Here is a 22,313-nt window from a genome sequence, read left to right as displayed (position 1 = left end):
GTTTCACTGGGAAATTGTGAATATTTGCACATAGGTCTCAGTCTATTTTTGTATATGTTCTCTAAGAAAATGTCAATTCCCCTGTGGTAGGATTTTGCTTCCCTTCAGTGATTATAAAGAAGATGCAGGGGAAGAGGCCCTTCACAAGTCTGAAATGCAGAGCATGCTCTGACACCTGAAATCACACAGGAAAGAAGCACAAAGTAAACCATTGCTTAGGCAGGCTCCTGTCACTGTTAAAGTTTCTGTGGTAAATAATTTCCACTACGATAGTGGAGCAGACAGAAAAAAATAGCATTAAAGAAAAGAAAGTTCAAGCCAGAGTTTGAGGTAAAATTTGCTTACCAGGGAAGCGGGGCGAATTGCATGATATTGTTGCATTCCATTAAAGTATTTCAGTGTAAGGGTAGGTCATAAGGGTCCCAGTCTCCTAATCCCTACAGAACATTAATAATCTCTAGCTGTATTACATTTTGAAAAAACTGTGTTAATAAAATATTATGGTTGGTAAGTCAAGCACTGCAATTAAGAAATGCTAGAATTAAGGTTGCCTATGCAACCTTAATTTTGTCCCTTTGTGCATACATTGTGTAACTGTCTTTAATTACGTGATCACTTACTATATTTCCACAGGTTCCCTGCCTCATTCAGTACACAGGATACATGGTGATCTGGGAATGAATCGGGGTTGTGCAGTTCAGGAGAGCCCCTGCCTCATTTGTTGAGGAAGTAGGAATGTGTGTAGTGACAGCGAATGAAACGGGATTGCAGGTAGGTCTCATTGTTTAATGCAGTTGGTTGCAGCCCTGAAAAATTGGATTCTAACCCGGCTTCTGCCACAGAATTCCTGTGTGATGCTAAGCAAGTAACTGAAACCAAACTTTTCATAGGTGGCCACCAATTGTGTGTTCCTCATTTTTTGGGTGCCCAGTGTAAGACTCCAGAGGGGCCTGTCTTGCAGAGGCGATGAGCACTCAGTGCTCATGACTGTTACTGAAGCTGATGGGGACTGTGCTTTGAACATATAAAATGGTAGAAAAATGCTAAGTATTCTGAAAAAAAGTCATAGACGTCTTTAGTTGGGCACCCAAAATTAGTGTCCATTTTTGACAATTTCGACCTTAATCTCCCTTTGCCTCATACCCCATCTATAAAATGGGAATAATAATACCACTTTGCCTCTCAAGGGTGTTGCAAAGATCAATTCATTAATATTTCTGACGCATTCTGATACTGTGGCAAGAGAACCATAACTTCCAGGAGAAAATTAATAATATTATATTCATCATGATCATCATCGGTGATCCCTTGATTTGAGGATGAGCTCTACCATGAATTTCCATATAGGTCCTGAGATGACTCAGGAGTCCTATCCTGGAACCACAGATCCTCCCGTAGTAGGTACAGACATTTCCTGGCAGGCCAGTTGGCTGCTGGGAGAATGTTCTTAATTTTTTCTTCCCTCTCTCTCTCTTTCCAGCTTCGAGGACAAGGCGCTTCTTCTCAAAGCAGGCCATTGCCTGATGGAGGATGTGGCACCATTGGGATCGGTTGGTGGCTTGCTCCTCCCAGCTTGTGTTGTCCACATCAGTTTTCTTGAGATACGTTTTCAGTGTGTCTTTGTAGTGTTTCCTCTGACCGCCACTGGATCTCTGACCATGGGTGATCCGAGAGTAGAGGACTTGTTTTGAGAGGCGAGAGTCCGGCATCCGCACACAAAGTCCAGCCCAGCAGAGTTGGTGCATGAGGATCATTGCTTCCATGCTGATGATATTGGCTTCAGTGAGGATGCTGGCATTAGTGCAGCGATCTTCCCAATTGACGCGAAGGATCTTCCGGAGGCACTGTTGGTGGTACCTCTCCAGACTCTTGAGGTGCTGTCGATAGATCACCCAGGTTTCTCATCCATAGAGGAGTGTAGGAATAACAATCGTCTTATAGACCTGGGTCTTGGTGTCCTTGCCATAGATAACAGTCCGTGAAAACACATTGGAGCAATTTCCCAAAGGAAACACTTGCGCACTGGATCCTGTGCTGGATCTCACCGTCAATTTTTGCTTTTTGAGAGAGTTGGCTACCAAGGTAGCAAAAGTGCTCGACTGTCTCAAAGTCTGTCCCTTGATAGTGACTTGTGGTGGGTCACGTGCAAGGTCTGAAGCAGGCTGATAGAGCACTTTAGTCTTCTCAATATTGAGTAAGAGTCCTAGGTTTTGGTAAACTTGTGTAAAAAATCCAGTGTGGACTGAAGGTCATTCTCAGTGTGCAAAGCATGGCACAGTCATCAACATACTGAAGATCACTAATGGATGCCCTGAGGACTTTAGAGTTTGATCAGAGACATTGAAGATTAAAACATTGCCCATCCATTCTGTATTGAATGTCAAATCCTTTGGGGAGGAGGTCTTTAAGGAGGACCAAAATGACTGCTAAATAGATGGAGAACGGGGTTGGGGCAATAACGCATCCATGCTTAACCCCAGTTTTGAAGATGAAAGGGTCCGTCTCAAGACCATTACAGAGAACTGTGGCAGTCATCTGATCATGAAGAAATCTTAGGACCTTAATAAATTTTGGAGGGCAGTCATTTTGGAGGCCAGCACCTTCAACAGAGCTTTGCGATTGACTGAGTCAAAGACCTTTGTCAAATCGATGAAAGCCATGAACAGATCCTGATTTTGCTCACGAGACTTTTTCTAGATTTGGCGGGCAACAAAGATCATGTCCGTCCCATGGGATGGTCTAAAACCGCACTGAAATTCTGCAATATTTCCTCAGCAAGGGGAAGTAATCAGTTTAAGAGGATACGGGCAAAAATTTTCCCTGCTGTAGATAACAAGGCAATGCCTCAATAATTTCCACACTCTGATTGATCTCCTTTCTTAAAGATTGTAACATTGCTGGCATTTCTCACATCTTCTGGAATCTTCTCGTTATATCAGATATGAAGAAAAAGTTTGTGGAGCTTCCTTACCAGTTGTTCATCTCCAAACTTGTAGGCTTCAGCTGGTATGTCAACTGGTCCTGCTGCCTTGTTGTTCTTGGTATGCATAATGGTTCATGTTACTTCTTCAAGGGCAGGGAGGTCAGCAAGAGATTCTCTTTCATGTTATTGAGGTATAGATTCTATAGTGGCATCAGAGACAGTTGATTCAGGAGTAACTCAAAATGCTCCGTCCATCTGGCTTTGATGGCTTCGCTGTCCTTAAAAAAAATAAATATGTTGACCCATCTTGGGCTCGGAGTGGTGTGGGACCATGGGAGCATCGACCATAAATGGCCCTTATTGCCTGAAAAAAAGCTCCTGATGTCATGTTTATCAGCATAAAGCTCAATCTCCTTGGTCTTTTCTCGCCACCACTTATTTTTGATGTCACGGATTTTCCTTTGAGTTGCTTGTATGACTCTTTCTTCTGCTGGTGTAATATGTTGTTTGCCATGTGCGATGAGCTTTTTTTTTCTGGTCGAGCAGGCCCTGAATCTCAGCATCGTTCTCATCATTCTCACCAAACCAGTCCTGGTGATGGTGGGTGAAATAGCCAATGGACTCAGCACATGCTGAGAGAATGGCTGTCTTTAATCCCTTCCTGCTCGGTTGCTTTCTGGGATGGCGCATGTGAAGTCCTGTCACCTATATCCCTGTGATGGGATGGAGCATGCTCAGTCCTGTGGGGCTTTAGCAGTGGAGCTCTAACAAGTCTCTACTGAAACTGTGTAAAGTGCAATTTGTTAAAGGCTCATAACTTGACCAAATTTGGGTGGCTTTTCATTGGAACTGCTAAAGCCATTCCGTGATACCAGGGTGATTTCTCCCACCCTGCAATGTCAAATTGAAGTCCCTGCTCCAAAGCCTGGAGGTGTAGAGCAGTGGTTCTTAACCTGGGGTGCATGCACCCCTTGGGGGTGCGAGATGCCCTTTCTGGGGGTGCGAGACATGCCAGATTCTTTTAGAAGGTAAATCGTCGAAAACACAAATTAAGCACAGGCACATAAGTACAACTACTTTGTTTCATCAAACCTATGTATTTATTAACATTATACATTTTAATGATTACTATAATATACAAACAAAAAATATATCTAGGTTTAAAGAACTGATGTTTTGCTGAAACTTTCAAAAAAAATTCTTCCTGAGGCAGACACACGGCAGGAAATTTCAGCATGAACAGTAAAATCTGGCAAAGTTATAAGCAACTGAAAACAGAGTCTTATACTTAACGTTGCTTCACACTTTCCATTATAGATGTCACTAGCTGTGTCACCTATAATACAGCACTTTTTATCCATGCATCTCAAAGCATGTGGTCAGTTAGCCAGATTTTCAAAGACCCCAAAATATCTCTGAAAATCTGGTCCAGTATCATTATCCTCATTTTAGGGCTGGGGAAACTGAGGCATGGGGAGATTAATGTGACTTGCCAAGGTCACCCAGCAGGCTAGTAGTAGAACCAGGAACAGAACAGACCTCAGATCTCCTGAGTGCAAGTCTAGTAGCAGAGCCAGTGGACAACACTGCTTCCCAATGAGGAAGAGATGTTTTTGGTCACTATAAGAATGGATCAGCAGTTTCTAAACTTTCTCTTCCTCTTAATCAGTTTACTGGCAGGAAACCCACCGGAATTTGTCTGTGTGTGTGTGACCACACACATATATATAATAGGTAAAGTAGAAAAATTCTGTGTGAATTTAAAAGTGGTTCAATTTCCATCTCTTCCATGCGCCCCCTTCTTGGCTCCTGCCATTAAAAATCACCATGTAGCTGAACTCCTCACAAGAGGGGAGGTTCTGCTACTCCCCTCTTGGCAGTTCCTCAAAACCTGGCAGTTCCTCAAAAACTTGGCAGTTCCCCAAACCTGGACAGCTCAGCAAATCTGCATGAGAACAGTTGCAGCCACCCAGGGGTGACAGTAACTTACAGGACTTACTGGTACTGCTGGAGTCCTGGGGGGGAGGCGTGGCCTCAACCAGAAGAGGCCGGGCCTCTCAAGATTTAAAGGCCCTGGGGCACCGGCTGTGGCTGGGAGACCCAGGGCCTTCAAATCAACCAGGGGCTCCCAGCTGCAGAGGTGGCTGGGAGCCACCGGGGCTCCGGGGCAAATTAAAGGGCTGCGGGCAGGATTCAAAGGGCTCTGCGCTCCCCGCTGCGGCAGGGAGCTCCAAGCCCTTTAAATCCCCGCCGCAGAAGCTGGTGCGATCCAGCACGGTGTACTGGCTCTTGCTGGTATGCCATACCAAACCGTACCGGCTTACTTTCACCTCTGCAGCCACCACTCACCAAGTACTGCTAAGAGGCATAAGTACTTCCTTTTTCATATGCCTGAGAGCTCTTCTGCTGCTTCCCCTCAAGATTGTTGATGTAACCTTAGCTTGTGACTTCTTTCAACCTGAACATCTAGGGATGTTTAATGTTTTGAATTGCACTCAGCAGCTTTACCTATAAATTAAGACCGATTTTGTGGGGCAGTTATTTCCTTGTTGTACATAAGATGCTGGGCTTGCTGTACAGTTGAGACTTGAAACTTTATAGTTGTATTGTCAGCCTGCTAGTTAACGAATTGAGAGTGGCAGTGAGTGATGTAGGAGATGCAGGCTACCAGCATATGACCAGTGCCCTCCAACACTATTTCCCACTTGACATGACACTGTGCAAATGCAAACCGAACAGTTTTACTGTGGGCACAAATTCTATTGAGCCAGTCTCAGTGCTGCCAATTCCCATGATTTTGTCATGCATCTCATGATAATTGTTTTCCTTAAAGCCCCAGCTCCTGGAGTCAAGTGGAGATGTGATGATTTCAGCCTTCATCCTAAAGAAAAAGTAAGTTTCTAGCCCTCATGGCTGTGGAGAAAGCTTCAAAATGTGACCCCAGTGCACCCTAAGGGCTCAAAAAGCCAAAGGCAAATCAAGAACATCAACTCTATTATTTTTACGTAATCTTGTGATTTTAAAGCCAATCTAATGATTTCTGGTGAGCCTGACTCATGAGTTTTGAACATTTGGGGCTGGCAGTACTGCAGTCTATTGAACTGACTCTGGTATTATCAATCCTCAGACATGGAGCCCTATCCTGTGCGGTGCTGAGTGCCCTGGCCTCCCATTGACTACAGTGGGAGCTGAGGTTGCACCACAACTCCTGCGTTCAGGTCCTGATCCAGCAGAGCCCCCTTTCCCTGGGGAAGGCAGTTCTGCCACCACATGCCAAAGAGTTTTTCGCTCACACAAGAGCTGAGTGCCCAACAACAGAGAGAGAACTAGAGTGAAGGGCGTACATGGAAGATGGCTGCTCCACTGACAGGCGAGGGGAAACGCCAATTGACTGTTTCCCTCTTATGCTTTAACAAGACTTTCTTGCCATGTGAATTTTCAAAGCTGCCATGCTAAATGCATCAGGGCTCAGCTTACTTGTACTACTGAAAAATAATTGTGCTTCTGAAATCCTAAATACCCTACTGCAGAACAGCTCTCCTGTCCTGAGTGTTTTCAAGCACAACTCAGCCTGGTTGCTAGCACATAGGCATTCATTGATTAGCCTGGGTGCATGGACTTCTCAAAGGAAGTACAAAAGCTTCAGAGAGATGACAGACACTTCCTGAGTTTGGATACATTAGCTCATATATAAATGAGGCTGCTGTTAGACTCCGTCCTCTTCTGTCCGTGCTCTCCCTCCTCTGCGCTTATCATGGCAGGTGAAATAGTTTATGCTGATTTAAACATTTTGGGAGCCTCTTCCAACCCATTGCATCCACCTCGGCACCTCAGTAAGTCTTTAATTTCTTAGTTTTGTACTAGTATGAGCTCTCTTTTTGATTACAAAAATGCAGTCCTAATGTACTACTTTATTATTTGAATTGTAGCACAGCTAGAGATCAGAAAGAAGGTCTTTAGAACCAAGGAGCAGCTCTATATGCTATGTTCATAGAATGGGACTTCTGAGAATGTGAAATCCCCTACAGTTGTCAGAACTGGATATGGAATTTCTTTAAAGCATTATTATAATGTGCATTATATCAGTATTAAAACAGCCACAACACTACAAGAGTAGCCGCTATCAGCCTATATATACACACAATTACGAGTGCAATACAATACATGATTGTATGCCAACTTACATACATATTTGCAGGATTGAAGTAAACTAGTGAATCTACAATTTACTATAGTGGGATAAGTCAGAGGGGTAAGGAGCAGGGCACTGGCCAAATCTTGGGAAGAGTGAACAGAGCAGAAGGAACCTGGGAGGCTCCGGGAACAGGAAGGATTTCATTGTCTCATTAGAGAGGATTAGAAGAAAAGAGGTGAGGAGATATTTAGGTAACTGTGTCATGGAGCCTGTGTCACTAATAGATGCAGAGTGAAGAAAAGGATTTAGTAGCCTCTGGTTAAAGGCCCAATGTTTATTTGAGGAGGTTAGGAATTGGGGCTGGAGAAAAAGGGAAATTTGGCTACCAGAGAAAATTACAGGCAACCAAGGGATTTTACACAGGATTCAGAAATGGGAACACGTTCCCACCTTCCCTTCTATCTCTGAGTGCAGAAGAGGAGTAGACATGTCTCCCACCAAATGAATTTTCAAAAGTTGTAACTTAAAGGAGACTCTCAAGGAGGAACATAGTAGCAAGGATGGGAGGAGAGAGGGAAAATGAATATCAGAATAATGAAGAAATGAGGAACCGAGCTAAATGTTAACTTAAGGCAGAGGTTCTCAAGCTTTCCATACTGTAACTCCATGTTACTACAAGTTTTAGGGCACCCATCCATGTATCCAAAAAGAAAGGGAGTGTGGTCACAGCCCCCTGAAACCTGTTTATGCCCCAGTGAGGCTAAGAATCCTTGACTTCAAAGGATGTAAAATGTAAGCGTAAAAATTATGGAGCAATTTTTAAAGGATTTGCCAGACAATTAGTATTATTTGAAATTTTAAAATCTTGATGCTCTTTTAGAACTGATAAAATAATGTAGATGTTAAATATCTCTTTTCACGGTAATACAGTGGAGTGATAACCCAATAAGACTGTGGCAATTAGCTGTGGAAGCAGGGAAAGAATTAATAAGGATTTGAAGGGGATTTTAATGCATGTCAGTCAGTTAGCAAGGGTTAGCCTAGCTGTAACCCTAATAACGTAAAACTTGTAAAAGCAAGGATAGTGCAAGAAAGAACAAGAACTGTGTACAAAGTTATTACGACCTTGCAACAGTCTAACCAAATATGCAGGCTTGCTTTTTTTTTTAGGAGTGAGACAAATAAAATAGCAGAAAGGCTTATGTATAAACAAAATGTATTTGTTGCTTTTTACTGTCTATATTATTGCTACAAATTGTCTGTAACAAAGGTATAAAGGCTTGCTGTAATTGTTTACCAGTTGAGAGACCTGTCCAGGACTGGGGCGACCTTGTGTCCAATGGCACTCTCTCCCTCCATTGTAATTACTGAAGAAATAATAAAGTATTTAATTTTGCTGCACCCAAACAAAAAGCGAGAACTGAGTTTTTCTCCGACATAGCCTTTTAACAGGAGTAGTTTTAGTTTTAAGAAATGATTTCAAAGTGGCAGTGAACAAAATACAAATTAAAATTGATATTTGAGTTTTACCTGTTGGTTTGGCAAATGTAGGTGCATTACTTAACAGGAAAAGACAGCAAATAAAGGATGACACACAGAAAGTTGTGGTGTTTAATGCCTTCTTTTGCTTCTGTCTTCACTAAAAAGATTAATTTGGAGTACATGCTTAAGACAATATTAACAATAAAGGGGAAAGTGTCTTGGGCCAGAATATGGAAGGAACAGGTTAAAGAATGTTTAGATAAGATAGATGTGTTCAAGTCAGCAGGGCCTGATTAAATTCACAAGACAGTATTTAAGGAAATAACCGAAGCAATATCAGAACCATTAACTGTCTTTGAGAACTCATGAACATGGGCGCCGACTTATATGGGCTCCTGGGGCTTTAGCCCCAGGAATATTTACAGTCAGGGGCTCTGCTCCACCAATAGTTGGAGCTAGGTTTCGCCCCTTTTAAATCCCAGCCGCGGCCGGGAGTCAGAGGGCTCTGCGCTGCCCGCAGCCGCGGGGAGCCCAGAGCCCTTTAAATCCCAGCCGCGGCCGGGAATCAGAGGGCTCTGGGCCGCCTGCAAGCGCGGGGAGCCCAGAGCCTTTTAAATCCCAGCCGCGGCCGGGAGTCAGAGGGCTCTGGGCCGCCTGCAAGCGCGGGGAGCCCAGAGCCTTTTAAATCCCAGCCGCGGCCGGGAGTCAGAGGGCTCTGGGCCGCCTGCAAGCGCGGGGAGCCCACAGCCTTTTAAATCCCAGCCGCGGCCGGGAGTCAGAGGGCTCTGGGCTGCCTGCAGCCACGGGGAGCCCACAGCCTTTTAAATCCCAGCCGCGGCCGGGAATCAGAGGGCTCTGGGCTGCCTGCAAGCGCGGGGAGCCCAGAGCCTTTTAAATCTCAGCCGTGGCCGGGAGTCAGAGGGCTCTGCACTCATAGGCGGCAGGTTTGTATAATTTTTGGTGGGGGCCCAAAATGGTGGTGCCCCCCCTGCTCCCGCCCTGTAAGCCGATATAAAATGAAGCTACAACACATCAGTGCCACAAGATTACAAGGGTCAATTAAAAGTGGAAAGTCAGAAGCAGCACTTGCCTACTTCAATATACGGTATTATATTTTGTTGCACCTGTTGTGATGAAGTGGGAATGTCCTTAATATTTTCTCTGAATACTGTGTGGGTGCCTCAGTTTCCCCTGCCTATCCAATTGCTGCTTGTCCCCTGACTGCCCCTCCAAACCTCTGCCCCATCCAACCCCCCCTGCTCCTTGTCCCTTGACTGCCCCCCGGAACTCCCTACCCCTTCTCCAACCCCCAAACCGCTTACTGTGCCACTCAGACTAGCGTGTCTGGCTCCGTGCAGCTCCAGACAGTTGCTGCCATGCTCCCCCATGGAGCCCACAGCCCTCTCCCACCCCCAGCACCTGCCTTCCAGATTTGAACACCTCAAAATTCAGGAGTGCTCAAGCTCGGTTTGGGCAGCTTTTACTTCATTTCTCCCAAATCAGTTTCCCCTGCAAGGTGCCAACTGAAGGTGTTGGAGAACAGAGAGATTGGGTGGCCTCCTAATGCCTGGAAAAGAGACAAAGGCCGGAGGAGGGAGTGTCAGTGCCTGTGCGGACTTCTGGGAAGCGCATGGTGTGGAAGGGGATGCTGGGATGCTTTGGAACAACTCCATACAAAGCCAGTCAGGACTCTGGGGGAGCCTCCTCTCTCGGAGCAGACTGTCTCCAGGGCAAGAAGCTTACACCTTCCTGGGTCTGACCTCGGAGCATTCAGCATGCCCTTCCACATCATGCACTTTCCACAGTGAGTCTGCCCAGGCTGGTCCTGGGGCAACCAGAGGTCCCTGCACCCCAACTCCGCAGTCAGATGTGACTCTCAGCCAGACAGTAAAACAGAAGGTTTATTAGATGACGGGAACACAGTTTAAACAGAGCTTGTAGGTACAGAAAACAGAACCCCTCTGTCAGGTCCATCTTGGGGGGTGGGGAGCCCAGAACCAAGTTCTGGGTCTCTCCCCATTTCCCCAGCCAGCTCCAAACTGACACTCCCTCCTCTGGCCTCTGTGTCTCTTCCGGACAAGGAGGCCACCTGATCTTTGTCCCCAACACCTTCAGTTGGCATCTTGCAGGGGAAACTGAGGCACCCACACAGTATTCAGAGAAAATATTAAGGACATTCCCACTTCATCACAACAGGTGCAACAAAATATAATACCGTATATTGAAGTAGGCAAGTGCTGCTTCTGACTTTCCACTTTTAATTGACCCTTGTAATCTTGTGGCACTGATGCGTTGTAGCTTCATTTTATATCGGCTTACAGGGCGGGAGCGGGGGGGCACCACCATTTTGGGGCCCACCAAAAATTATACAAACCTGCCGCCTATGCTCATGAAGGATGGGAAAGGTCCCAGAGGACTGGAGAAAGCAAAACACAGTACTCTTCTTCAAAAAAAGGAAAAAAGGAAGACCCAGGAAATTACAGACCAGTCAATCTAACTTCGATACCTGGAAAGATAGTGGAACAAATTATCAAACAATCAGTTTGTTCAGATCTAGAGAATAATAAGGTGGTAAGTAGTAGCCAACACAGATACGTCACGCACAAATAATACAAAACCAATCTAACTTCCTTCTTTGACAAGGTAACTTACCTAGTGGATGGAGGGAAGCAGTAGACATGATGTATCTGGATTTTAGCAAGGCTTTTGACACAGTCCTCCATGACAGTCGCATAAGCAAACAAGGAAAATGTGGCCTAGATGAATTTACTATAAGATGAGTGTACAACTGGTTCAAAGACCATACTCGGAGCGTAGTTAACAATGCTTCACTGTCAAACTGAGAGATCGTATCAAGTGGAGTTCCACAGGTGGCTTTCCTGTGTCCAATACTATTCAATATTTTCATTAATGACTTAGATGACGGAGTGGAGACTACACTAGTAAAATTTGTGAATGACAGTTTCCAGCTAGGAGTGGTGCCAGCATTTTAAAGGCCAGGATTAGAATTCAAAACAACCTTGGTAAATGGAGAATTGGTCTGAAATCAACAATATGAATTTCAATAAAGACACGTGCAAAGTACTACACGTAGGAAGGAAAAATCAAATGCATACCTCCAAAATGGCAAAGCTGGCTGGGCACTAGTACTGCAGAAAAGGATTTGGCGGTTATAGTGGATCACACACTGAACATGAGTTCATTAGCAAAAAAAGGCTAATGTCATTCTGGTTTGTAGTAACAGGAGTGGCATATGTACAGACTTGTCTACTTGGGAACTTTACAGGCCCCTGTAACTAGGGTGTGACTCTACAGAACACCAGCTTGCCACACACTGTCAGGTCTGGATTCAGTTTGTCTGTTCTGAAAGTTCTGGCGTGTGGTGCTTCCAAACACCTGTCAGGGATGGGCTAGGACCTGATATACCTAATCCTGCCTCAGCACAGCTGATAGACTAGATGGTTTGTTGAGGTCCCTTCCATCCTTACACTCCTGTGATAAACACAGATTAATACCACCTCCAATTATCAAAAAAATAAAATTAAGGGGGTGTATTACCTTCTTTCAGAGCTCTTTTGCAACAAATCTGACTTTCTGAACTTTTTGTTTTGTGTTTTTGCCTTGCATATTCCTTTCCATATTGCAATTGAATTAATACAATAACAATTATAAATATCTACTTCCGAGCTTAATGTTTTCTTCAAATAGTTGGTGTTAAAGATAAAATGAGAACCCTGGAGTCTGATACTGATAATGCAATGCTTTTTGGCACACAAGTTCAGAAGACACTCTGTTACCAGTATAGGAGTTGTTCCCACAGAGGATTTTAGGAGTTATGATGACACAGTGTTTCAGACATAGCGTTACTGTGGCAGAGGGCTTTCAGCAAAGGATTCACAGGACATGCCTCTTACATGAAGAAACTGGCACATTCAACAGTCACACAATTCTCACTTGTGTAATGTTTTTCTACCATAATATTGGAGAGGTACCTACACCTTAATTCAGGGCCGCCTTTGCCTTACCTGTCCTGACAGGCTCTCTATGTTGGGTCACATGGGGAGCTGATGGGTTGGGATACAGATACAATCCAATTTCTTCCCTTACAGAAGGGCGGGGGAGGTCTCCAAGGGGCTGCCGACAATAGCACTGGGCTGTGGGATGACATCCTGAAACAGCTGTATGGTGTGTGACGCAGTAGGAAATTGTGAGTATTGCTGAGGAAGAAGGGGTCTATTTGGCGATCAGGGTAGGAAGCATCTCTTCCCCTGTCATTGCTCCACATGTATGAAGCTCAGGCTGGCTGCTTTATTTTTAAACTGCATTTAAAAATTCAGCCACTTGACAAAGTACAATTAGAAGTTAACGTGGACATAAAGACAATGAGACATAGACACCGTTATATGGTTAAATGTGGAGGCTGTGACTTTATTTAAAACTATTACCTAACTAGGGTAACTACCCAAACTACCCAGAAAGGTCGTCCCAGTGCGGATCTCAGTTGGCACGAATGGCCGTGGTGTACCACAGACTAGAGGGTAAATGTGACAGTCATGCCCCCTCTCCACCCTCATGCTGATTGTAAGCCAGAGTCCTACCCCTTCCTCCATGCTAGAGACAGGAGAGACAAGATGAGGTGAGCCACAAGCTGCATGAGACACAGGGTATGTCTGCGGTTCGAGCTGGGGGTGAGATACCCTGCATGGGGAGACAAACCCTGCGCTAGTTCTGACCGAGCTAGTGTGCTAAAACTAGAGGGTATTTTAAAAGAGAGTGTGTCCATCTTGAGCAGCAGGATGGACTCACCACCCCGAGTACATCAGTACAAACCCAGCCGAGACCACAGGCACACTTGGAGTGGCTAACACCTCCCCTGCCAGCCACGCTGCTGCAGCTACATCCTATTTTTAGGGCACTCGCTCAGTCAGAGTTAGCAGCAGCGATATGTCTCCTCGAGCTGGGAATTGCTCCCCCAGCTCAAAGCGCAGGCAAAACCCCTCACCGGGCAATACTGTGCTCAGGACCATGGCCCAGGCAGCCACTGGGTTATGGGAACATCAGAACAATCTCTTTCTAATCTACAACCACATGGGAACCTGTCAAAGTTGGAACAATTATAATCTAAACCCAGACCAGCTTGATGCTGAATGGAAAGTGGGAAAAACCCACACAGCAGTTTGCCAATTCTGCCATATGGCAAATATCCTTTCCAGCCTCCAAACTGGTGATCAGCTGAACCCCCCGCATCACCAGCAATCCACCAGCTGTATTAAAAGTGCAACAGGGATCACACAATAGTTACCCCACATCGGTAACTCGAAGCACAGTCAGGTAGTTTAGACACTGGTTTTCTAGCAACAAAGGACAGGTCTGTGTTCTATGCAACATGCATCTGGCAGGACTTAGCTAACCTGAATCCTTTACCACTCCTGGAGCTGGATGCTGAATTTCTTTAATGCCCTGTGGGGCACTTTACTTCAGTGTAAATACAAACTGTCTCTGACAATGTCATAGTCAGTGACAGGCTCTACATACAAATACAAGGGCCAGGCTGTTATATTTTGATGACCCTCTTTTCTTTCAAATTCCTCAAGCCCTATCTCTGCTGTGATGCCTACAAAAAAATCAGGCAACCGATGATGCCTAAGTTGAGTGATAGTTTGGGGTAAACAATTTAACTTTACCAAAGGAGGAAACAAATTTTGCATTACTTTATTTATTTGTTTGTTTATTTAGATTTAAAATAACAAAGATTCCTACCCAAGGTTCCAGGTATCCTAACATAATTATACAATTAAATTCACCATCAAATTGTGCACACAGCTAATCTCTGTAATGTCTGATCTTATTACTGTTACCCTCAGGCTCTCTCCCATTGTGTCCTTTACTCAGTGAGAGCGTCCCTGGCATGAGAAGATTATGATTCAGTCTCTTAGGGCAGGTCTATGCTTAGAACGCTGCAGTGGTGCAACTGCCGCAAAGCCACTGTAGCGCTTCAGTGCAGATGCTGCCTATGCTGATGGGAGGACTCCTCCCATCGGTGTACGTGCTCCACCTCCCCGAGAGGCAGTAGCTATGTCAGTGGCAGAAAGCCCTGCCAGCAACACAGCACTGTCTGTACCAGGGGTTAGGTTGGTGTAACTGCATCACTCGGGGTGTGGATTATTCACACCACTGAGCGACATAGTTATACCAACCCAATTTCCTAATGTAGATCTGGCCTTAGTAAGAGATCAGGTGACTGCTCCAGACTGGAACCTTTGGGTGCAACCACAATAAAATAGATCATATATTTCATAAACCTGTTCGGAGGATGCAAATGAGCTATTGCAGTTACGATATATACTATAGTAGGGCAAGTCAAATGGTGAGAGCCAGTAAATGTGGTGAGTCTTGAGAGGAATGACCGGGCAGAAGGGATCTGGCAGGACTTCACTGTTCTATTAGGAGAGGTGTGGGGGTCTCACAGTCCAAGAAGAAATGATGGGATTTGAAAATCATTCGGGAGCCAATTCAGTGCAGAGGGTTGTGAAGTCCGTGCCACTGGATGGGCGAAGTGTAGAGAGGGACGGGCCTACTAGTGTCTGTGCAGACAAGAATAAAGTCCCGTATCTGAGGAATACAGGAAATGGGGCTGGAGAAAAGGAGGAAATGCAGGAAACCTGGTCCAGGGGGAATGATGAAGGCACAAAGGGAAATCTTCTCCTGGGCTCTGAACTGGACAGGATGCCAGGGGCATTTCCAAGGCTAGGGATGAGGTGTTCACGTTTCCTGAGGGCAGAGAGAAGCTATAAGACTTGGTATTTGTGGATCAGTCAGAGTTTGGGAAGTTGTGACTTAGAACAGACAGGAGGGAACCCGTGGTAAGTATGAGAGGAGATTGGGGGTGAGCAGTGAATATGCATCAGTATTTCTAAAATAACGAGGAAACAAGAAATCATGAATTAAATTTTAACAAAGGATGGACACTTTTTTTGGTAAAGAAGTCCCTTGAAAATGACTGGTTGTATTTGAAATGTAATTATACACGTTATTTTACAAAACTGATATCTTTAGAGTGTATTTTCTATAGCAGTAGTCTCCAAACTTTTTTGATCGTGCACCCCTATCAGTAAAAAAATTTTGAGCACACACCCCCTGCTGTGCCGAAGCAAAAAAAAAAAAGCCGCTCGGACTCCCACCCAAACTGCCGAAGCAAAAAAAAAAAAAAAAGCGCTCCTCCTGCCACGCACCCCAAATGATCCTCTTGTGCACCCCATGGGGTGTGCGCACCGCACTTTGGGGACCACTGTTCTATAGGTATAATGACATTACTGAGATAAGGGAAGAAATTTTGGATGATTATGTTGTCAGCCTCTATTTTTATTCTATTAACATTGCAGTTGCTAAATAAATATTAATATCCCAACTATGATGTCACATAGGGCATATGGAACACGTTAACGTTGTACTGTAATTGGCCAAGCTGGCAAGGCCTTACACTCAGCTGGGTGACATTTCTCTGACTGTCTCTTTGTAACACAATAACTGTAGAGTGCCACTGTCACGCTGCCTGGTAAGGGACACAGCTCAGCCCAGCCTGCCAAACTACAGGGCAACCAGCCTGGTGGTACAGTCTATATTTAGATTTAACCAATCCAGTGACAAGTGTGTGCTTCCAAATTACTATACTGGTGATCATGAAGCCACAGACAGTCCCTTTAGGCTCTCCAGCCCCTGTTTACCACCCAGGCAAACTAGACTTTATAATAAAAGATTATTAAAACAACAAAAACACATATATTGGGGTTTCCAATCCCAAAGGATCAGTCACTTACCCCAGGTAACAGGATGCTCAAGATGTTACCAAAATCCAGTGCTGGTAGCCAGTCCTTAGTAAACTAACTAATGATTTATTAATAAAAAAAGAAAAGAAGAGAGTTGGTAAAAGTTAAAGCAGATAAGATACATTACTGTTGCATCAGAATATGAGTCCAGTTGTTGGCAGAGGTATAACGTCAGCTAACCCTGTGTCAGTCTCTTAGAGGCCTTTCATGAATCTTTCAGGGCATCCCGCTGGGGATCTCAGTCCAATAGCTGAAGCTCCCCTGTGCCAGAGCTCAGCAGATCAGAGATCGCAGGGCCATGCCCAAGGTCCAGTATTTATCGCTCTCGGGCAGGCTGACAGGCCTGTTCACAGAAACGGTCCCAGCAGGGGGTTTCCTCTGATGAAGAATAGGCAACGCAGTTAGTGAACCACCACTGTTAACCCAACGCCCCTTGCTTTGAAGTTAACCCCGGTCATGAGGGGAGAATGGGGGACCTGGAGTGGGGAGAAGGGAGGAATGAGGGGAACACAGAACTGCTGACGTGGGGGGAAATGGGGGACCCTGGTGTGGAAGGGGGACAGCATGGGGGAAAGAAAAGAGGACACTGTTATGGGAGGTGGGGAATGGAGGGCACCGATCTCCTGGCAGGGGGAGATTGAGGGAGTTGCAGGGAATCCCTGCAGTACAGGGAGGTGAAGGGGTCACCCAGGGAGCTTTTGGGGGGAATGGAGGGATGGAAGGAGCCCCTGGCATGTGCAATGAGCTCAGCCAACAGATGCTACAAAGTGTGTGAGCCTCTGGTTATATTCAACTGTTCTAGATCACTAGGCAAATGTGTAACTAGTTGGTATTGATCCAGTGACTCTGACTGCCTTGATATTGTTGCTGTTTAGCCAAGCGTTAGGAGACTTTGGGTCTAGCAGGTCAGTTTCCCATTGGAGGTGAAATTAGTGATCCGGTCTCAAGCTGGAGCTTGTTTATATACAAATCACCTGGCTGTCCTTGAACAGAGGTGTAACAGACTGAACACGGGTAACTCCTTTTTGCAGAAAGGGGGGAAGGACTTAGAGGTCTGCAAGGCTGGGTGGGCTCAGCGAGCTGCTCTGGGCGTTGTGACTTGCTGCACAGGATTGCCCCCCCCCCTCACCCCACCTCGGCCATGATGACAGGGGGTGACCAGGCAGTGGCGCTACGAGCCTGTGCGCCGGGTCACAATGCCACTCACACAAGTTTGGCCCAGCTGCCCCCCGTCAGGGAAGCCAGGCCAAACCTGCGCAGCACTGTGACCCCCGGCAGTCACAACACCCAGAGTGGGGAGCCGAGCCCAGCCAGCCCCAGGACAGAAGCCACGGACGCTGCTGCTCTGGTTGGTATGGTTTGCTGTTTAGTACTTGGTACACAAATGGGTATATTGTGTGTTGTGGGTAAGCTATGGAGTAAGGCAGGTGCTTATTGCACTAATGCTATTTACTAGGTCATGACAGGCCATCGGGATTTACAAATGTGTCCTGACCCCAGAAAGTTTAAGAACCACTGTCCTGAGGGGGCTGACACACAGACTCGCCATATAACATGGTCAAATACCCAGCATTGTAAGTGGGATAGAACTGTGTTGTTAAATAATTGACAGTGGGATTTGTTAGTATTTTGCTCTGTTTCAGCACAGGGCTGCCCTCAAAGTGATGTGGCCCTTAACTGACAAGTTTAAAACTATTCTTGATATTATGAGAGGAGGAACACAAATGGCCATTGGCGGGTGCTGCACAGGCTCCACAGGCCATTATTATTTCTTGCACTACGTGCAGAGGATATTTCACTAAACCCCGACTCTTCCAGATCACACTCAGAGTCCCCGCTGGCATCGACTCGCTGCAGGGCTTGGAGCAGCTGGGATCCTCATCCTGCTGGGAGCTGTGATAGCCATGGGCGTTCGGGGTAAGCAGTTCCAAATTAATTTGTGCAAAATGCAGCAGCCTGAAATTTCCTCTCCCCCCATATTTCTGATTCCAAACTTCTTGTGAATAATGTCCTGGACACTTCGTTATCACCACAAAGGGAACAATATCACATGAACAAGGTTGAGCCCCCTGTGATCCAGCTCTCACAACGTCACTGTTCAGTGTGCACAGGGAAAAGTGGAAGACACCTTATAATGTGTAATAAAGGCAATTTTCTCTTTCTCTGTCGTGTTCTCTCTCTCTGGCCCAGTTCTGAATTTGATAGTGACAGTAGGTAATGATTTGTTGTTGCACACACCCTCATTCTCAGTTTGCTGAGCCCTACGGAGTAGTCGCTATTCATGCTTATGCTGTTCTGAAGTTTTTCAGACCAAAGGATCTCTGAGTTCACTGGAGAACAAGGGTACCAGGGAGACACTCATCCATCAATCCAACTGCAGCACTGGCCTAAAAGATTTCCATTTCCACTTGAAACAATTTGTGTGCGACTCATCTCACAACAACTCAGCAGGTAACCTCAGCTCCTTCTCTCTCAGCAGCTTCCTACATTGCAGTGACATCTAGTGGTCACTTAGGGTAAGTAACTCAGTGCAGGAGACAAACCACTTCAATAAGTGCAATAAATATCCTATTGCTTTACAAACTACGTATAGGGTAGCTGGCAGCGACTCCTATTTAGTTTCCCTAGCGCTTGCATTGTAAAAGTATCGTGTGGTATCTTTGAGGAGCTCTCATGCTTCCATTGTTTGCAACGTGCCTTTGAACTATGGGGTGAGGGGAGCCCTCAGGCTGGAGAAACGTGTTTTCTTTGGCCCATGAAATTTCATCCAGGTTTTGCTGAGATGTGAACTTTGGAAGAGTCGCCATTTCCCACCTTGCTTGTGATGCTCAGGAAAACTGACAAACAGCAACATAAAAAGTCAGAAGTGCTGGGCTCACCCTGCCACAGCAGCACACCCTGCACTGGGAGCTACCACAGCAGGTGGAGATGGAGGGGAGGAGAGAGTGACAGCTGGGCCAGGCTCCCCCCCATCCAGCACATGGGCCCAGGAACTCTCATCCATAGAAAACATCACATGGGGCAGAAGCTCCTCCTGGGGAGGGAGAGGGAGCTGGCTCTGCTCCCATTGACCACCCAGGCCCATTCCCTGCCTCCTCCCCTGAGGATAACAGACTTTCCCTGTTACCAGCTAGCACTGAGCGGTAGCAGTGTGGTGTGAAGATCCAGGGGGCAAACCCTGCTGCTGATTCAGGATGGGGCAGTTGTTCCAGTTGCACGTAATAGAATTGTTTTATATGTTTTAAAAAAACTAGGACACTAAACACAATACTGCATTAAGAGAACAGACGGTTACAAAGCTCTTGAAAATTAGGAAATGCCAGATTTACAATTACCCACACAACCTTAATTCCGCCCCCATTTGTGTTTGCCGTATGATACGCTCTTTATTGCAGGATTACCTTCTATTTTTCCTCAGGGCTGCTGCCTCATTCAGTGCACATCCCTATTTGGTTCCCATGTACATTATGGCTCCCCAAGCATCCAGTGCACAGGATGAACCCACACTCAGGCTGAATTACAGTTGCATGGGCAACCATGAATGTGGCATTTCCAATTCTGACTTTGCAACCTAAATAAAGTTCTTTTAACTCTTGTATATGTAGTATTATCTACCCTACCTGGCATGCAGCCACCTCTAAGGGGAAATATAATGGCTGTTAACCAGTGCACAGGAACACTACAGTAGCTGAGGGGAGGAAGTGAAGGAGGATTCCAGTTGAGCCTGACCTGCATTACCCGGTGCTATTTCAGGACTGAGGTACTCATCACAGCTTCACCAATACCCCTCCCTCCCGGCCTGCAGCACCTGCTGCTTAAATATTAGACCCATCCTCAAACAAAGCCAAGTCATAGCTCTACTGGAAATGTCCAGCCTGAAGGCCTGTGCATGAGTGTGATGCAGTTCAGAACCTTCAGCTCCATTAAACATTTCCATTTTCCCCCCCAGAGGGATCAGGGTGCAAGCTCTGCCCCCGAAACTGGCTGCTGCACAGGGACAAGTGCTACTGGGTGTCTAAAGAAAAAAATCCCTGGGACAAGAGTCGTGATGACTGTTCAAGGAGGAGCTCTCGGCTGCTGGTGATCCGGGACCAGGATGAGATGGTAAATAAAACTTGTCCTGGGGATATGAGCATCACTAGTAACAATTAATCCACAAAACCAATGTGGTGTGTGTCTGTCAGGGTTGCTCTATATCAGGGGTGGCCAAACTCACTGACCCTCTGAGCCGCACACAACAATCTTCGGAAGTTCTAGAGCCAGGTGCTCCTGCCAGGACTCAGGCTTCATCCCTGCGAGGAGGGTGGGAGGGTCTCAGGGCTTCAGCCCCGCAGGGGGCACAGGCCCCCCCTAGGTTTTTCCCAGGGTTTGCTGGTGCCGCTTGGTCACATGGTGCCACCGGGCCCTTTCCCTGTACTGGGAGCTGCGGCTGTGGGCAGAGGCAGCGGCAAACAGCTGGGAGCTGCCTCTCCCCATGGAGCTAAAGCAGGGGCTCCTCACTGCAGCTCCCAGCGGTTTGGTGTTGCCCCTCCCCATGGAGCTAACACCTGGGAGCTGCAGGGTGGGGGCGCTGAGGTGCCTGCGGGGGTTTGACTCAAGCTGTTGGGAGAGGGAACCTTTCAATTGTGCCCCCCCCCCACTCTCAGCAGTCACCAGTCACCTGTAGCAGAAGCCCCTAGATCCACCACCCTGCTGCAGGGCAGAAGCCCTGAGCTCCCCCCCAGTCTGGTAGGCAGAGAATGGGCAGTACCTGGGGGGGCGCCGCAAGCCGCACTTTCACTGTAAAAAGTTGCATGTGGCTCACAAGCCACGGTTTGGCCACCCCTGCTCTACACAGACCCACACGCTAAAAAGCAAGGAAATGAAAAGTTCAGGCCAACAACAGCACATAACCTGTGCCCAGCCCCCCCGCGGTGACACCTCACCGACAGCATGATCCCCCCACCCCACCCCACCCCACCCAGACTGTACCAAGGCCTTAATTCTGCCCCTGTCAGGACAGAAACTAAACAACTGGCCCACGGTCACAGAAGGAGTCTGGGGAATTGAACCCAGTTCCCAGAGTCTCTAGCTAGCACCTTAACCCCTTTAACCCTCCTTCCCCATCACTTCATTCTTCCATGTCATTTACAGACTTTCATTCAAAATATTTCTAAAGACACAAACCAGCTCTGGCTTGGACTCACTGTTACATCCCCCACAAGGAAATGGACTTGGGTGGACGGCTCCCTGTTCAATCCAACACTGTGAGTGTTTTTATCCTCCGAGTCCATGTAAGATGTGCAGCAGGGGGCACAGGGCTGCTGCTTTCCAGCACTGGTGAGAGCAGAGGCTACATGTGGGCACAAGGATTGTTAAGTGCTAGGCAGAGTCCTCTGCACAGGGAGAGGAATCCTGAGCCTCATTCGATGGCTTCCACGGCAGTTGGGTTAATCCTGAGGGCTGGTTTTTTAGTAATATGGACAAGTGTCTTCAGAAATAAACCAAGGCCAATCAACTGCTACTACAGGATCATGGGCTAGGGAGTGTTTTATCAACTCGGGCTCTACAGGAACAATTCACTGGTTAAGGAAGACATTCAAGAGGTGTCGTTTTTAGCTGCTTTGCCTCATTCTCTTGTTCAAAAATTCCAAAGTGATTATTTATTTATTTTGTTTTCCAGGTTCAATGTACAAGATCCTGCTGAAGGGAACAGCTGTGGGATGATAAAACCAGATGAAATTTATTTTGAAACCTGCACTATTGTATCTAAATGGATTTGTGAAAAAGACGCTCTCCAGATATAGACAGTGACATTAATTATCTGTATTTTCTCTGTGTGAACGAGAAATCGTCTTTAGTTTCAATCTGTCCCATGAATGATGAATATTGAAGGGGAGCTTCAAAGGGAAAAAGTGGGCTTGTGCCCTTGCCCCTCCCCCCTGCTTTTATAACGCGGATAAAGACG

General features: G+C 46.3%; 1 protein-coding gene across 1 annotated transcript; it reads left to right on the top strand.

Moving 5' to 3' along the window:
* The first annotated feature begins 6,656 nt into the window (after positions 1–6,656).
* Positions 6,657–22,152, top strand: LOC123345628 (killer cell lectin-like receptor subfamily B member 1B allele A). Its single transcript, XM_044982617.1, has 6 exons — positions 6,657–6,756; positions 18,185–18,283; positions 18,668–18,817; positions 20,316–20,470; positions 21,500–21,612; positions 22,029–22,152. The coding sequence occupies exons 1-6, from the start codon at positions 6,678–6,680 to the stop codon at positions 22,150–22,152; spliced, it is 720 nt and encodes a 239-aa protein (XP_044838552.1). The 5' UTR covers positions 6,657–6,677.
* The last annotated feature ends 161 nt before the right edge of the window (positions 22,153–22,313 follow it).

The sequence above is a fragment of the Mauremys mutica genome, chromosome 12 (genome assembly GCF_020497125.1).
Source record: "Mauremys mutica isolate MM-2020 ecotype Southern chromosome 12, ASM2049712v1, whole genome shotgun sequence".
NCBI classification, from domain to species: domain Eukaryota; kingdom Metazoa; phylum Chordata; order Testudines; family Geoemydidae; genus Mauremys; species Mauremys mutica.
The sequence above is the reverse complement of the archived record's forward strand: the minus strand, read 5'-3'. Positions and strand labels throughout refer to the sequence as shown.

Bases quoted from the DNA above. Each gene is read 5' to 3' on its own strand.
- LOC123345628 (XM_044982617.1), top strand. From the start codon at position 6,678: ATGGCAGGTGAAATAGTTTATGCTGATTTAAACATTTTGGGAGCCTCT. The intron at 6,757-18,184 runs GTAAGTCTTTAA...CGACTCTTCCAG, and splicing joins GCATCCACCTCGGCACCTCA to ATCACACTCAGAGTCCCCGC. The intron at 20,471-21,499 runs GTAAATAAAACT...TGTCATTTACAG, and splicing joins TCCGGGACCAGGATGAGATG to ACTTTCATTCAAAATATTTC.